The 18,028-nt window shown below is 40.3% G+C and overlaps 1 protein-coding gene across 11 annotated transcripts in view; it reads left to right on the top strand.

Annotated features, from left to right (window-relative positions):
• The first annotated feature begins 6,006 nt into the window (after positions 1-6,006).
• HPS3 (HPS3 biogenesis of lysosomal organelles complex 2 subunit 1) overlaps positions 6,007-18,028 on the top strand; it is a 39,806-nt gene continuing 27,784 nt past the window's right edge. For 5 of the 11 annotated variants that reach the window (XR_013360967.1, XR_013360965.1, XR_013360966.1 and 2 more), the window contains exons 1-4: positions 6,008-6,292; positions 14,707-15,198; positions 15,745-15,916; positions 16,020-16,105. Coding sequence is in view for 5 of the 11 variants with exons in the window: in XM_077864746.1 (XP_077720872.1) it covers positions 6,076-6,292; positions 14,707-15,198; positions 15,745-15,916; positions 16,020-16,105 (967 nt within the window). In the remaining 6 variants the exon portion in view is untranslated. Of the gene's footprint in view, positions 6,293-14,706; positions 15,199-15,744; positions 15,917-16,019; positions 16,106-18,028 lie in introns of all 11 variants that reach the window. The other 6 variants (XR_013360969.1, XR_013360968.1, XM_077864748.1 and 3 more) reach the window with 3 other exon arrangements.

Here is an 18,028-nt window from a genome sequence, read left to right as displayed (position 1 = left end):
ATTTGTTTTTCTACCAATTCTTTCAAGCTAGGAGTCATTCCATATAAGGAAATTCCAGAAAGGGCCAGTCTTGAATAAGAGAGAAACTGAGTAAGCCAGGCAAAATCCAGTCTGGGAGTCACCAGAAATGTAAATTGTCCCTTTGAACAAAGGAGGCATTTATTCCAGGAGCTCTGCTTTATTGGGTGAAAAGGTAGGGTTGGAAATGTGTGTTTGTGTGTGAGTTGGGTATAAGGAGAAATGTACTTTCTTTAAAGAAATTGGGACCTCTAGCCCACAGGACTATTCTGAGAACTTTGTGAGAATCTATAACCTTTCAAATTTACACATTTTGTTATTTATGGTTACTACCTGTTTGTCTCGTTTTCCTAACTTTAGTTAGGAGCAAAATTATTCAAAATTCAGAGTACCTGCAGATCGATTTTAGGAGTAGCCCTGTGGGAGAAGGAATCCCAAGGCCAAGAGTGGGCAGGGATGGGAGCTGCCAAAGGGAAGGATAGGATAACACTGGCCTGGCTGGGCTTCAGTGAAGGCATTGGGGTAAATAAATCAAAAGGCCCATGTGAATGTCCTCTTGTGGCCATACATGACGTTAGGAAAATGGAAGTAAATGTTGGTTTTGGTGGCAACTTGGACATACATGCAGTTGCTACCTGACATTTTAAATGAAGTATCATTCACTCTTTCTTTAAAGCCCATGACAAGCTCTGGATATCAATATATTTTGGGTTGCTATAGAAATCCATAAATTCTGCTTTAATAACATCTAGTATTTTAAACTTCTAGAATGACTTGCCCACCCTGCCCTTGCCCTAATAAGTTGGTCTCTTTAAGTAAAAAAACTGCAAAAAAAGACATGAGGTGATATATCAGTAAGAAATTCTGAGCTGGGATATTTTGTTCCTTTAGATAAGTGTTTCCTGATTGAAGATTCTCTAAGCTGTTCTGGACTTTTCAGGTTTTAAAAACACGACCAGTAGGTTTTGACTTCTATATTTTTTGATTGAATGAATAAAATAACTCTTGGAATTATCCCGTTTAGGAACGCCTGGGTGGTTCAGTGGTTGAGCATCTGCCTTTGGCTCAGGGCATGATCCTAGAGTCCTGAGACCGAGTCCCCACATCAGGCTTCCTGCATGGGGCCTCCTTCTGCCTCTCTGTGTGTCTCTCATGAATAAATAAATAAAATCTTTTTTTAAAAAAGAAAGAAATGTCTCGTTTAAGCAAAACAACGTGAAAGACCCTGTAAGTTTTTTCAGTTCAGAATTGGGACTTAGAAGAAATCAGATGAGAACCTGTTGTGGTTATTCCCATCTAAGTTGCACACTCTACACTGTGCTGAGCCTAAAAGTGTCACCAGAAAAAGGAGAAAAGTCATGGAGGTCAAAGAGGGAGACCAACTCTCTGCTACAGCAGAGAATTAAAAAGATTGTATATTATGTGGAAAGGGCGCAAAAGTGAAAATAGTACAAGGAGGTACTGCTTTGTATTCCTACTGGTCTGTGTGATGCCTTGATGTTTGTCTCTAGCTGTTATATTCACCAGTCCTGCAAATGTAGAAACCGATCCCAAACTTCTCTGCAGGCTGAAGGACAGCCAATCCAATTTCACTCTCCCTTCCCAGTCTATTAACAAATGATGGGATACTACCAAATGGAAGGGGCACACATAGCACAAGTAAGGGTTGATCAATAAATGAAGTTCATGGAGTGATTTTGAGAGCAACTCTACATTTCTATAGAAGCCAGGAAACTGATCTAAACACTAAAAGTAGTAGGACTCACTTGAGTAAGCAATTATGATCTTTGTGTCACTTTATTGTCTGAGTAACAGTCTCTGAATACTGTAGCTTTGCATATCACAATGAGGGATTCCCAGCAAGGTCCTGGCAGTCTTCCAAGAGAGCTCTGCAGCTGGAACCCATTTTTGCTTGAGGCATCTAAAATTCCTATTAATAACAATGGTTCTATGAAAATAACGTATCTTCTAGGGGTGCCTGAGTGGTTCAGTCAGCTAAGCGTCCAATTCTTTATTTTGGCTCAGGTCATGATCTCAGAGTCATGAGATCTAGACCTGAGTCAGAAGATTCTCTCTTTCCCTCTGTCCCTCCCTCTATCCTCTCTGGCATGTGCTTGCTTGCTCTCTCCCCCTCTAAAACAAAATAAATTGAAAAACATAATATGTTTTCTAGAGTTACATTTGTGATTATTACTCTTGCTTTCAGCAAACCCATAAAGAAGAAAAGTGAGTCTACATGGTCTGGAATGTACACATAATGTCAGGAAGTAATATTAGAGAGGACCTAAAAAAGAAATAAGATAGTCATGGGAAGATGGGGGAATAAATTCTAGCCACAGGAAACAGCAAGTGCTAAAATCCTAAGAGAATGAGCAGGGGATGTTTAGAGAACATAGAGAGGGCTTCTCTGTCTGTGGCACAATGAAAGGGACTGGAAGGAAAGGAGATTGGAGAGAGATAATGAGGTTGACCAGATAATATACGGTCTTGCAGGCCAAGCCAAGAAATTTTAGTTTTGATCTGAAGATGATGGAAAGCCACTGGAATGTTTTGAGTATGAACGTGACACTGTTTCTCTTTCCCTTATTAAGAAAAAAAGTAAAAAGCATTTAGAATTTTAAAATATTTTCCTGAACATAGCAAATATCTTGGACATTATTTACCATTGAACTCCAATCCACATCATATTTGTTAAAGATTATTTATTTATTTATTTATGAGAGAGAGAGAGAGAGAGATAGGCAGAGACACAGGCAGAGGGAGAAGCAGGTTCCACGCAGGGAGCCTGACATGGGACTTGATCCCGGGTCTACAGGATCAGACCCTGGGCTGAAGGCAGTGCTAAACCGCTGAGCCACCCAGGCTGCCGTCCACATCATATTTTAAAGTTTTTTTGGCTTATATATATATTTTATTAACTTTTTAAAATTCAATTAGTTCACATATAGTATATGTTATTCTCATGACAATGAGAATGTGCATACAAGTCCTTTTAAGGATATATGCCTCAGTTCTCTTGGGTAGATTCCTAAGTGCAGAATGTTTGGACCATACAGTCGGTGTATGTTTAACTTTTCTGAGAGACTGCCAAACTGTTTCAAAAGTTGTTATACCATTCGACACCCACATTGATTGCTCCAGACCCCCATCAACACTTGTTATGATCAGTGTTTTAAAGTTTCTTTATCACAATAAATGTATAGTGATCTCTAATGGTAGTTTTGACTTGCATTTCCCTAACGACTAATGCCGCTGAGCACATATTAGAATCTTAATGCCCAATGTAATGGTGTTAAAACTTAAGGCCTTTGGGAAGTGATTAAGTCATGAGGGTAAGCCCTCACGCATGGGATTAGCGCTCTTATATAAGAGATCTCACAGAGCTCCCTAGCCCTTTCTAGCAAGTGCAAACACAGCAGGAAGTCAGCAGTCTACATCCTCAAAGAGGACTCTTAGCTACTATATGCTGGTACCTTGATTTTAGCATTCCCAATGTCTTATAGCTACCTAGTCTGTGATATTTTGTTATAATAGCTCAAATGGAGTATGACAGTGGCTATCCACAAGCCAAGGAAAGAGGCCTTAGGGAAAACTAGAACTGTAGATACCTTGATCTTGCATTTCTGACCTCCGGAACTGTAAAAAAATAAAAATAAAAAAAAAAATCCTCTGTTTAAGTTATCCAGTCTCTGCTATTTTATTATGGCTACCCTAGCAGACTAACACAGCCTCTTATAAGGAAATTATGGTGTGTCTACTGCTGCCCCTGCATTTGTAACAGGAATATAAGCAGACAGCACCCCTTTATAGCTACTGACATCCATGGAAACCAGGCGCATCCCCCACCTTCCCTTGGTTAGCATGTCTATTCCCTAAGAATCTTAAACAAACCAGGTGCTTATTTTAGGGAGAAGTGGCTACGTCTAGAAGGGATTAGAATTCCGGGCTCTGAGCAAACATCACTTCTTTCTCCAAAATAGACATTTTAAATGTAGGTGAAATTACATTAAAATTAAAATTAAAAAAATTAAACAATTAAATTGTTATTTTAGTCTTGAAATTTTAACTTAGTACTGAAATTGTAATTTTCAGTCTTTAAGGAGGAAATAACAAAAGGACAATATGGCATATATTTGTGGAGAAAGGGGTGTTTGTGAGTGTTGTATCGGAATGAGCTATTTGTATGCAGTTGTTAGGCTTTTTTTTTTTTTTAATTTTTATTTATTAACAATAGTCACAGAGAGAGAGAGAGGCAGAGACACAGGCAGAGGGAGAAGCAGGCTCCATGCACCGGGAGCCCAACGTGGGATTTGATCCCGGGTCTCCAGGATCACGCCCTGGGCCAAAGGCAGGCGCTAAACCGCTGCACCACCCAGGGATCCCTAGGCTGTTTTCTTTAAGAGCTTTCTATGAGTTTTCAGCTGACCAGAGCAACTTCCTTGTCCAGTTGTTGGCCTCACTTAGTTTGGTACCTGGTTGTTTTCCCACAAGTCCCTATTGGTTGGGTTAGATGAAGGACAGTAAGATACTACTAAGGGGAGTACTTTATTCATCTAGATGGCACAGGAAATGGAGGTAGGTTTAACCTCAATCCCACTGCACCTAATTTGTAAATTCTTGGAAGAAAGGATTCATGAGACTGACAACTGGAAACGGACCAAAGGAAAATTTGCTTTTTTAGTTTTGTCCCTACATCACAAAGGGACACCAAAAGTAAGAGCATTTCTCAATCCCATACTTACATATATTATTTTCAGGATAAACTGTAAAGAGTAGCTCTAATGCTCACTTCATCTAGAGGGGTGTTCTGTTTTTGTTTTAATTGGGATTGCAACCATGAGCTCCAGCATTGAGATATCAGGAATAGGTACAGGATACAGGTTAAGAGTAGTCTTAGGAGCACTGGACTGAGAGCTAGTGGATTTCACCCCTAGTCATTCCATCCTCTGGGGGCTCAAAACAAATCTTTGGTCAAATACTGGTGGAGTTCACCAGGCGATGTCCACGGTTCTTCAGCAAACACACACACACGTAATTTTTTAAAAAATTTATTTTATTATTTTATTTTATTTTATTTTATTTTTTATTTTATTTTATTTTTTATTTTATTTTATTTTTTATTTTATTTTATTTTTTATTTTATATTTTATTTTATATTTTATTTTATATTTTATTTTATTTTTTTTATTTTTTTTATTTATTTTATTTTATTTTATTTTATTTTATATTTTATTTTATTTATTATTTTATTTTATTTTATTTTATTTTATTTTATTTTATTTTATTTTATTTTATTTTATTTTATTTTATTTTAATTTTGCTAAGCACAATCCAGGTGTGTTCTTTCCAATGAAAGCATTCTAGAATTTCCGATATTTTGGAACAACTCCTCAGTGTTAGGGCGCAGTCGGGCCCTGTGCACTGCACTGCAGGGCTCACAGCCCTATGCTCCAGGAGCTCACGGGCCATCGGGGAGACAGAAGTGATGCCCCTGAAGCAAGTACACAAAAGCACAAGATAGTAGATAATCAAATGTTGAAACGTATCCGAGGCCCTAAAACATCTCATCTAGGGCAGCCCTGGCGGGGAGGCAGCGGTTTAGCGCCGCCTTCAGCCCAGGGCGTGACCCCGGGGTCGCAGGATCGAGTCCCGCATCAGTTCCCTGCGTGGAGCCTGCTTCTCCCTCTGCGTGTGCCTCTGCCTCTCTCTCTCTGTTTCTCATGAATAAATAAATAAAAATCCTAAAAAAACAAAACAAAAACCATCTCGTCTAGCCCAAAGCGGTAACGCGAAGGGGGGCAGGTGCGCACGGCGACCGCGGGGCGGGGGCCTCCCCCGACGGCCTGGCAGCCCGCGCCGCGCAGGCGCACCGACCCCCGCCCCGCCTCGTAGCAGCCCCTTTAAGAAGGGGAGCCGCAGGCGGCCCGAGCGGCGCTCACGTGACCCGGCCCCGTGCCGCTGCGGGCGGAAGTGGTCCAGCCTCCGCCGCCGGCGCGGGGGCGCGGGGGCGCGGGGGCGCGGGGTCTCCGGGCCGGAGCGGGCCCGCCGGCGGCCGGGATGGTGCAGCTGTACAACCTGCACCCGTTCGGGTCTCAGCAGGTGGTGCCCTGCAAGCTGGAGCCCGAGCGCTTCTGCGGCGGAGGGCGCGACGCGCTGTTCGTGGCGGCGGGCTGCAAGGTGGAGGCGTTCGCCGTGGCCGGGCAGGAGCTGTGCCAGCCGAGGTGCGCCTTCTCCACGCTGGGCAGGGTGCTGTGCCTGGCCTACAGCGAGGCCGGTGAGTAGCAGCAGGGCCGCCGGGGCCTGGGCCGCCGTCCCCGAGCACGGAGCGTCGCCGGCGGCCCCCCGGGTGCGGGGGAAGAGGCTTCCCGGAGCCCGCCGGCCGGTCCCGCGGGGCCTGGCCCGGGAGGCCCGGGGGGCGCGGCGCGGTGTCGTTGCCGTGGCAACCGCAGGTGCGCGCCGGCCCGCTCTCTCTACCTCGCTCGCTCGCCAGAAAGGCCTGTGGTTGAACGAGCGATACCCCAAACACCCAACTCAAAAGGATTTAAAAAAAAAAAAAGAAAAACCTCAAACATGTACAAAGGAAGGGCGAAGAGTATCCGAAACCCCAGATGCTCGCGGCGTCAACAGTGACGCGGACTCGTAGCCGGTCCTTTTCCGTCTATACCTTTTACCCGCTTCTTGTGGGTTTTTGCAAGTTCAGGTTACATGCTGGTGTTTAAATCTATGCAAGCGGAGCTCGAGTCGTAACCACCACCCTCCCCCGCTCAAAACAGCTAGCGGCGTCCACTACCCTTTTTTCTTTATTTTTATTTTTTTAAAGATTTTATTTATTCATGAGAGAGAGAGGCAGGGACACAGGCAGAGGGAGAAGCAGGCTCCATGCAGGGAGCCCGACGTGGGACTCGATCCTAGGACTCCAGGGTCACACACACCCTGGGCTGCTGCAGGCAGGTGGTCAACCGCTGAGCCACCGGGGCTGCCCCACTACCCTTTTTCCACCGAAATGTGAAGCAGCGCCTAGGAGGTACTTAGGAGAGAGGTACAGTACAGAGGACTGTGTGTTCTCTTTCAGCAGAAGATTGTGATTTGGGTATTTGGTAAAAATGCTTCTCCATCATTTTTCAATGTTGGTATTTTCCCCATCCCATTCCCCCTCCTTTTTAAAAAGATTTTATTTGCTTATTCATGAGAAACAGAGAAAGAGGCAGAGAGACACAGGCAGAGGGAGAAGCAGGCTCCTCGCAGGGAGCCCGATGCAGGACTCGATCCTAGGACCCCAAGGTCATAACCTGAGTTGAAGGCAGATGCTCAACTGCTGAGCCACCCAGGCATCCCCCACTATATCTCTGTTTTATAAAAATCCCAACATTTAAAAATATATGGTACTTAGGATTAAAAGGGGATTTACCGCAGGCTTCTTTGAACTGCCTAATCATGCACTTAAAGTTTGATTCCTGCTTCTCAGGAGGAGTGTGAAGGTATAAACTGCAGTATTAATGGTAGAGAAAAGCCCATGACTCAGGAGCTTGCTAATGAGGCGGAGAGCATTAACTTGGAGGATTGGAGATCTCTTTCTCATTCCTACTCTGTCTGCTACTGATTGGGTGAGAGTTAATAGAAACTTTTGGATCTCTTTGTTTGTTTTTAAATTTTTTTTAAATTTTTATTTATTTATGATAGTCACACACACACAGAGAGAGAGAGAGAGAGAGGCAGAGACACAGGCAGAGGGAGAAGCAGGCTCCATGCACCAGGAACCCGACGTGGGATTCGATCCCGGATCTCCAGGATCGCGCCCTGGGCCAAAGGCAGGCACCAAACCGCTGCGCCACCCAGGGATCCCTGTTTGTTTTTTTTTAAAGTTGAGATACTAGATCAATTATTTTTAGACATTGGGATTTTGTGGATTTGTAAGAAACCAGGGGGCTGTCATACCTAGTATCTGACTATTCATTTTGTCAAGTAGAGATAAGTATTTCTAAAAATGAAAGCCGTACTATTTACTGTAACAGAGAAGAAAGCACTTAGACCTATGTATTGGATACCTTTGCTTTATGAACAACTTACTATGCTGGTTTTTTTTTTTTTTTTTTTTGACTAGTGAAGATATCAACAGAAGCCCGCATTGGTTCACAGATAATGTTTAAAACCACTCCTTAGATCTGTATGTTCTCTTTCAGGAAAAGATTGTGATTTGGGTATTTGGTAAAAATGCTTCTCCATCGTTTTTCAATGTTAGTAGTTTCCCCATCCCATTCCCCCTCCTTTTTAAAAAGATTTTATTTATTTATTAATGAGAAAAAGAGAGAGAGAGAGAGGCAGAGACATAGGCCAAGGGAGAAGCCGGCTCCCTGTGAGGAGCCCAATGCAGGACTCAATCCCAGGACCCCGGGATCATGACCTGAGCCCAAGGCAGATGCTCAACCACTGAGCCACCCAGGCGTCCCCCACTCCCCTTTTAAGATAGAAGTTTTTATCTTTAAGAGCTCTAATGACTGGCAAACTTACCAATCTCAAGGTGTGATGTGTGTGTGTGTGTGTGTGTGTATGAGAGAGAGAGAGAGAGAGAGGCAGTGACAGTTATAGCTACATGATCTGCCCCATTCTTCTAAATGGACATTTATTCTGGAATTGGAAGTGCCAGGCGTTATGTAAACTTCTAGTTTTCTTCTGTGTCAGTAGTGGTGATTCTTGGGATCCTTAATGTCACTACTTGTGCTTCAGAATCACCTGGGGAAGCTTGAAAATGTGCTGATGCCTGGAACCACAACCAGAGAAAACTGTCAGTTTTCCGGGGTATGCCCCAGCACTGGGGGAGTCTAATATTAGGCAAGGTTGAGAACCACTGACCTAGTGCCATACTGGCTGCTGTAGACAGTGAGCAGCCTGGTAACCTTATGAATGAGGCCTTGAAAAACAAAGACTTTTTATAATCCAGTTGGCTGTCCTAAAGAAAGTTCAGGAGTCATGTGGTATGTCATTAGCATGGGTCAGGTGGCTAAGGGTAACACTCAGTCCTCAGTTTAAAGACTGGTTCAACCCCTGGGTACTGTTAATCCACGCGTAGCTGACTCACAGCTATTCTGATACCCAGATAACTTGTCTTCCACTTCTTAACTTTTTACTTTTGGTCTCTTTCCTCCCGTTTACAGTTACTTAGACATGAGGATTTCTGTTCTAAGTGCCTAGTGTCTTTTCTGTAGCAAATCTCCTTTGTGAGAAACAGAATGTATCTTATATGAGTCACTTAAATTTATTATAAGTGCTTTGCAGGTCTCTTACCCAAGTAGAAAATATTTTCATTTTTTAAAATCTAATTAGCAGGTTACTATTCTTGTTTTATAAAATTTGGGGTTGTTAGGGAGAAAGTAGGTAGAAATTTTGAAGGACGGAGGGCCCTAACATCATTTTTTAAAAGATTTCACTCTTTTTTTTTTTTTTTTTTTAAGATTTTATTGATTTATTCATGAGAGACACACACAGAGAGAGGCAGAGACATAGGCAGAGGGAGGAGCAGGCTCTCTGCAGGGAGCCCAATGCAGGACTCAATCCTGGATCCCAGGATCACGCCCTGAGCCAAAGGCAGACACTAAACCACTGAGCCACACAGGCATCCCTAACATCGTTATTGATAATGAAAACTTAATATAGGCTTTGTATGTGAAGTAAGGAAGAGGACACATGAAAGCTTATTGCTCTCAAAGGAGAAAGACTTGGTGGCCAGGGTTGAGTGCTGTGTGGGGAGCTCTGGTGCAGGGTGTATGTTTGTGGGGTGTCTGAAGCTGGTGGTGCATGGAGAACAAGACCACATGGCCCTCATTGCCTGTTCTTTAGCACAAGTGCATTAAATGAGTCTACTGCATCCCTCTAAATACTACCTACCATCTCTTAACTTTTCTAGAGCCATAAAACATATTTTGATGCATCATATATTATTTCTGCCTTTTGATGTCAGTTTTGTCATAGGAGCAGCCTTTTCCTTATTCTGGTATTAGTATTAACCAGGATTATGATCTTGCTATATAAAAGGAACCTTATTATTTTAAAGAATCAATAATCTCAGCTTAAGAATAAATATAAGAATGACTTTTTAATTTACTTAGTGAAGACAGAAGCTGTTGTAAAGTAAGTAAAATAAAGTCCTGACCACATATGTGGTCATTATTTTACATAATGCCTAAAAAATGTTTATAAGTCAGTCAGAGGAAGACAAATATGATATTATTTTTTATATGTAAAATCTAAAATCTAAAAAATAAAAAACAAAAAAACCTAATTGGTGGTTGCAAGGGGTGGGGAGTGGGGGTTGGGGAAACAGGTGAACTATTTTTTTTGTTATTTGTTTCTTTAAATAAATTAAATTTTTAAAAAAGTTTAGTGTCTTTCTTTGATAAAGTGCTATTAACCTCCACAGAATCCTCTAGACTTATATCTCCTTTTTAACATTTTGAGAAATAGCATAATTGGAGAATGAGCATTGGCTTTTGAGTTAACTAGATCCAGGTTTAAGTCCCAGCACTATTCTTTTGTTGGCTGTGTTGCCTTAGGCAAGTTACGTAGTTTATCTAAACCTCAGATTCCTGATCTATAAAATGGAGAATGAGATAATATCTTGAAGGTTTGTTGTCAGGATTGACTGAGAGAACTCTAAATCTGTGATCATAATGCTTGTCAGGTAATCGCACTTAGCCAGTTCTAGTTCATCATTTATAAAACAAGTTACTAATCTGAAAACATACAAGACAGTATGGGCACTATCTGTAGTTTGCAGGTTATATATAAATGATATATAGACTTTATCAGTGAAATAGGTATATGTTTATAAATGCATGAAAAAACAATGTTATTTAGATCAATTAATACATTAATATTAACAATTAATAATAATCTTAGTTTTAAAATTCATTTATTAATCTGAATATGACACCAAAGCACAGGCAACAAAAGAATAAAGTAAATTGGGTATCATCAAAGCTAAAAACTTTCAAGCATCTGCAAAAGACACTAAGACACTAAGAAAGGTTGAAAAGGCAATCCACAGTATGGAAGAAAATACTTGCAAGGCATATACCCAATAAGGGATTAACATCCAGAATATATGAAGAACTCCTATAATTTAACAACAACAAAAGCCAATTCAAAAATGGGCAAATAGGGGCAGCCCGGGTGGCTCAGCGGTTTAGCGCCATGTTCAGCCCAGGGCGTGATCCTGGAGACTCAGGATCCAGCCCCACGTCAGGCTCCTTGCATGGAGCCTGCTTCTCCCTCTGCCTGTGTCTCTCCCTCTCTCTCAGTTTATGTCTTTCATGAATAAATAAATAAATCTTTACAAAAGGATTAAAAAAATGGGCAAATAGGCATTTCTTCAAATGACCAACAAGCACATGAAGAAATGCTTCATATTATTAGTCACCAGGGAAATGCACATCAAACCCATAATGAATTACCATTTCATACCCATTAGGATAGCTGTTATTTAAAAATGAAAGAAAGCAGCCAATGTTTGTGAGAATGTGGAGAAATTGGAACCCCTGGGCACTGCAGGAATGTAAAATGGTAGAACTGCTGTGGAAAAGTGTGGTGTTCCTCAAAAAATTAATTCCCATATGATCCAGCAATTTCACTTCCTGGAAGTATATAAAAGTAATTGAAAGCCAGGACTTGTGCAGATGTTTGGACATCAGTGTTCACAGCATTTTTAAATGAGAGCCTTCCAAATGTCCACTAACTGAAGAGAAGATAAACAAAATGTAGCATATGCATATCTGCACCTGCACATTTGTTGCAGCATTATTTGTATTAGCCAGGACATGGAAATAACCTCAATGTCCTTAAACAGATGAATAAATAAAATGTGGTATACACATAAAATTGAATATTATTCAACCTTAAAAAGCAAAGGGAATCCTTACACATGTTATAACACAAATGAACCTTGAAGACATTATGCTAAGTGAAATAAGCCAGACACAAAAGAACAAATATTGTATGATTCAGTTTATTTTTTTTTTAAGATTTTACTCTTTATTTGAGAAAGAGCACAAGCAGGAGGGAGGAGCAGGCTCCCATCTAGCAGGGACCCCAATGTTGGACTCGATTCCAGGACCCTGGGATCATGACCTGAGCCAAAGGCAAGTGCTTAACTGACTGAGCTACCTAGGTGCTCCTGTATGACTCACTTTATATGAGGTATCTAGAATGGGTGAATTCATAGAGACAGAAAGTAGAATGGCCACTGCCAGAGTCTAGGGGTGGGGGGGGAGATGAGGAGTTACTGTTTAAAGGATACCGAATTTTGAGGAGGATAAAAAAAGCTCTGGAGAGAGATGATGGTGACTGCACAACAACGTGAATATACTACATACCATTGAATTGTGTACTCAAAAATGGTGAAAATGGTAAATTTTGCATGATGTATATTTTACCACAATAAAAAATTTAAAAAAATCATTTACTGGGGATCCCTGGGTGGCTCAGCCGTTTAGCGCCTGCCTTCCGCCCAGGGCGTGATCCTGGAGTCTCAGGATCGAGTCCCACGTTGGGCTCCCTGCATGGAGCCTGCTTCTCCCTCTGCCTGTGTCTCTGCCTCTCTCTCTCTCTGTATCTCTCATGAGTAAATAAAATGTTTTTAAAAAAAATCATTTACTGAGGAAATTCTAGGATGATGGAGGTGATAAGACATCTTTTGACCCAACTCCATCCAACTGATTCTTCGGAACAGAGTAAGCAAATTTATGGAGCCTGCAGGGTGCAGTTAGGCATTCTGCCAAGACACCCAGGGAATGAACAGGCTCCATTTCTGTGGTATCAGAGGAACCAGTAGTAAGAGAAGGCTTGCCTTTCTGGAAGATTGGCTCATTTTGGACAAGGAGAGGACTTGGCCAGCCCAGCGAGTGTTTGCAGAAAGGGGCTGCTTGCTTGATGCATGTGTATATGGGAAAGCATTATGCTAACAGCAGCATTTCCATTTCAGTTCATTGGAAAAGGGCTTATTTACCAAATATTGTTAGTAAATAGTAGGTTCTACATTTGGAAAAACCTTGACTTACCTTCTCAGAGTTCTAAAGATTAAAAGGTCAAATTAAAAAGCCACTAAAATAGAATACGTAAGAGTATATTTATGTAATTTGGAGGGCATAGGAGACTATTTAAGCAAATTAGGAAATTCAGAGGCCAAGAAGGAAACGATATATATCCGACTACATACATATCTGATTACTTTTACTATGGCAAAAGATGCCATAAGCGAAATCAAATGTTAAAGAATAGACTACAAAAACAATTTTCTATTCATGACCAACCAAAGATTAATATCGCTTTCACCCAGAGAGCTGCTATTTCTTATTAAGAAAAACAAATCAAACATCCTAATTAAGCAGATAAATTGCAGAAGAAAAATCACATGTGGCTGATAAACACAGAAGATGGCCAGCTTTAGAAATGGTCTGGAAAATATACATTATAATAACCCCATCACATTGAGTCAGTGAGGATATGGGGAAATGGGCATGTCCAAACAGTGTTGCTGGCAACATGAGTTCATCTTATGCAATTGTGATAGACTCTGGCAATATCTCAAGATTTAAAATGCACCAGCCCAACATTTGCACTTTTGGGAATCTATGCCATTGAAACAAACCCCTAGGAAATAAATATATAGGTATAGGCCTATTTATGAAGTTAGCATGAAGTATGGTGGCAGGAAAACTGGAAAAACTTGAATATATATTAATAGGGGAATTGTTGAGTAAATTATGGCACATGCATACATAGGATATCAGATAGTTTTCAATAAGACAATGTTAGATACCCATGTATTGATATGGAAGGTAAGATTTATTGATAACTTTTAGAAGTTGAGGATTGTTAAATATATTCCATGCGATTCCATTTTGGTGAAAAAATTAAAGCACTAGTCTGTGATCTATGTTTATATGAGAGAAAGGTATATAAGGACACATATTGAGCTCTGCGTTAACGCTGGCTTCTCAAAGGCTGCACTGCAGGAAAGAGGTAATGCTTTTCATTTTGCATCTCATTACTGCTTTGATTTCTCACAACAGAGAGTAACTATAAAATTATAATTGGAAAAAATCAGCAAGGGAAAATCAACTTGGATTTAAGTTTTATTTAATATGTATAGCTTTATCCTACTTCTCAGAGTTGACATGAAGGTGTGACTTGTGGGAAGAGGGTCTTTGAGAGCCACAGGAAACACTCAGAGCTAATATAAGGAATAAAATGTACAATTTCTATGTAAGCTACACAAATTATTAATGGATTACCTTAAGACATAATGAGGAAAGATTTATTTCAAAACCTAAATGCCTGATGTCAGTTAAAAATATACCTAAGATCTGGGGTGTCTGGGAGCTTAGTCTGTTGAGCCTTTGATTCAGGTCATGATCCCAGGGTCCTGGGAATTGGGGGTCCTGCTCGGGCTTTCTGCTCCTCAGGGAGTCTGCTTTTCCCTCTGCTCTTCCCCCTGCTTGTGCTTGCTCTCTCTGTCAAATAAATCAATAAAATCCTGAAGAATATATATATGCCTAAGATCCTATTAATTAGGGTTTTGTTCTCATCAATCTTTAACCATTTACAGGAGGATTCACTAATAGTTCCTTTTTATGGCACAAAGAAAGTGGTTGTTTCTAATTACAAATTCTGAGTATAATCTTATTTCCTCCTCAGGAGACTATTTGGCAGCAATTGAAGAGAAAAACAAAGCAACATTTCTACGTGCATATGTGAACTGGAGAAGTAAAAGGACTGAAAACTGTCGCGTGTGTATCCGGATGGTGGGACATAATGTGGAGGCGCCCTTCAATGACACCTACAAGGACCAGATGTCGATTATTGAAATGCCGCTTACTGAGGCCCCATTGTGCATCTCCTGTTGCCCAGCGAAAGGAGACCTTCTTGTTGGTTGTACCAATAAGTTAGTCTTATTTAGTTTGAAGTGTCAGATCATTAATGAAGAATTCTCAATACTGGACTTTGAACGTTCTTTAATTATACACATAAATAATATCATTCCTGTTGAAATTTCTTTTTGTGTTGGTTATATTGCTCTCATGTCAGACTTAGAAGTCTTAATCCTAAAACTGAAGTCAGACCCTAAAAATGGGAAGAATGTTAATCACCAGCCACATAAGACCAACAATCCAATGAAACAGACAGAAGGTAAATGATAAATTTAACTTAATTTCTTAGGTGTAGAGAAAACTCTTACTTCTGGTGATCTCTGAAGGATATGTGTGTGTGTGTGTGTGTGTCTGTGTGTGTGTGTGTATTTATAGATCCAGTTATTCCTGATACATGGGATTTGGGTTTACGATCTGGCTGCCCCTATCTTAGTTTGTAACATGTCAACATGTTTCAGCATATACTTGTCAATAGAAATAATGGAAGAGCTCAGAGGAGTTTCTAGCCCCAGTTCTCATAAGTTGGATGGACTTGGGTTAGGAATACCATCTCTGAGTTTCAGTTTCCTCATGTGTAAAATTAGGTTGATCATATCCTGTTGTACTTTACCGGTTGTGAGGAATAAATGAGGAAGTGCTAAGGCTTTTCAAAACCATAATGGCTTGCAAATATATGAGATGTCTGTGTGTGTAAATAAATAAAATTTCTATATATTTAATTTGTATGGGGGTGTTGTGAAACTTAATTTTCATTCAAGTAGTACTTGGAGGTATTAAACTCTTTTCTCAAAATTTATTTCTTAAGGTGCCAGTAATGAAACTTTGCAGCTTGAGTCAGATGATTTTGTTATCTGTCAAAAGCCCATGGAACTTCTTGGTGAAAAAAGTAGCCAGTCTGGGATATCTGTTACACTGGAGTCAACTGGATTAGCTGACGAAAAAATAAAATATTACCACGTTCAGCACCTGCTCTATAAGTATTACAAACCTTTCCATTCACCAGCATTTAATATATATTTGCCGGCTTAGAAGTACATAGAAGTTAGATCTCTTCTTTTTTTTCTTTTTGTAAACTCACAGACGTTTTGCTCCTGATATTTCATCATATGTCTTAGCTGATGACATCAAGTTACATTCACTTCAGCTGCTACCCATTTACCAAACAGGTAAGTATGGCAGTGCTACAGTGCAGTGAGGTGAAAAGGCCTGGGCTGGAGGGGAGTCTGATGTGGTAATATGTTAGGTTCCTCTACTGAGTCTCCTGTGGCCTTGAACAGGTTCCTTAGCAAATAATGCTAAATAGTGCTCCTGTGAGCATAGAAAGGGAAGTTGTTTCTGCTAGAAGAAGCCATGAAGGGGACACGACAGAAGAAATGCATTTCCCTTTTTGAAATGGTTACTTGGCTCAAAAAGGGAAATTGAACCTTGTTACAACTGGGGTTTTTTAGCTGGCTATTTGGCAAAGCTTTTTCTGATGGCCTTATGAGCAAGGTGGGCAAATCTTGACTGAATGGGAAATTCATTCAGAGCAGTAGTTTTCAACCTTGTTGCATATTGGACTTACTTGGATGCTTTAAAGAATACTGATGCCCAGGCTCTACATACTGGAGAATCTGACTTGATTAGTCAACTCTGGTGCCTGGGCACCAATAGTTTTTTAAAAGCTCCTCTGGAACCTAATGGACAACCAAGATTGAGAATCACCATTGGGTTTTATACTTAGTCCTGGCCTGCCTAACATCTTTAGATGTTGCCTTGGGACAATATAAATATTATTCTGATACAACGTGTTTATAAACTTCTTTTACTTTTTTCTTTCTTTTAGAAAACATTTGTTTATTGACTGCCTACTATGTTGGGTATTGTTTTCTTTTAAATTTTTTTTTTATTGGAGTTCAATTTGCCAACATATAGTATAACACCCAGTGTATGTTGGGTATTGTGCTGAATACTGGGGGCCCAGTAATGAGCAAAAGTAGGCAAAGTACTTGCACTCGTGGAGCTTATTGTCTTGGGGAGGAAGCAGACATTCGATTATTTTCAAGGAATATGCAATTACATACAAAATGAGTGCTCTGTGGAAAAAGAACCCTACCTTGAGAGCCTGTGACAAATATATTAACCTCATTTAGGGGTCAGGAAAGGCTTCCCAGGAAAGAGGATCTGAAGAGTGAATCAGGGCTGATTTGGAGATACGGTTGGTGCAGAGGAAGCAGCAAAGGCGTTGTGATAGAGGAAGAATCTTCTATTTGAGGAACAGAGAGTCAAGACCTAGCAGTAGAGCAAGGCAGAGGGTCATGAGACAACGCTGGAGACAAAGAGCCATGTTAGAGGGCTTCTATCTAATGGCTTCTCCCTTTTTCTCTCTTTTCTTTGCAGTCTATTTAGCAAGAAGCTAGACTAACACTATAGAATTTCCCAGAATCTGAATTTTTGCTAATTGACTCCCCACAGTGTCATTTAGCATGTTCCTGTATCCCCTATATTTTCCGGTGATTTGATAGCTTGATCTAAAGCTTTTTATTCAGTATGGTAGTCATTAGCCACCTGCTGCTCTTCTGCACTTAAAATGTGACTAATCCAAATTGAAATACACTGTTAAGTGCAAAATTCACACCGTATCTTGAAGAATTAGTACAGAAATACATATATATATATATAAAATATCATTAATTTTTCATTGCTTATTGAAATGGTAATAGGAATATATTGAGTTAATACAATATACTCTGAAAATTTTGCCTGTTTCTGTTTACTTTTTAAAAATGTGATTACTAGAAAACTTTAAATTACATATGTGGCTCATGTTATATTTCTACAATGCTGGTCTAGATTTAGATTATGATTAGATGATGATGGTAGTGATGCTTATGAAGATGATGATTTGGTAGCACAAGTAGTGCTGACATCTCTTGGAAGGTACATGGTATCTGGTTGGCTTTTTTGTGATGTTAATAGCACTGTTGATTATTAGATCTGTTAATTTATTAGAGGTTGCAAAATGGTGATATTTTAATTGTATCACTCCCTTCTCATTATTTTTTTTTAAGATTTTTATTGATTTGAGGAAGAGAGACAGCAAGAGCTGG

Source organism: Canis aureus, chromosome 22 (genome assembly GCF_053574225.1).
Source record: "Canis aureus isolate CA01 chromosome 22, VMU_Caureus_v.1.0, whole genome shotgun sequence".
NCBI lineage: Eukaryota > Metazoa > Chordata > Mammalia > Carnivora > Canidae > Canis > Canis aureus.
The sequence above is the reverse complement of the archived record's forward strand: the minus strand, read 5'-3'. Positions and strand labels throughout refer to the sequence as shown.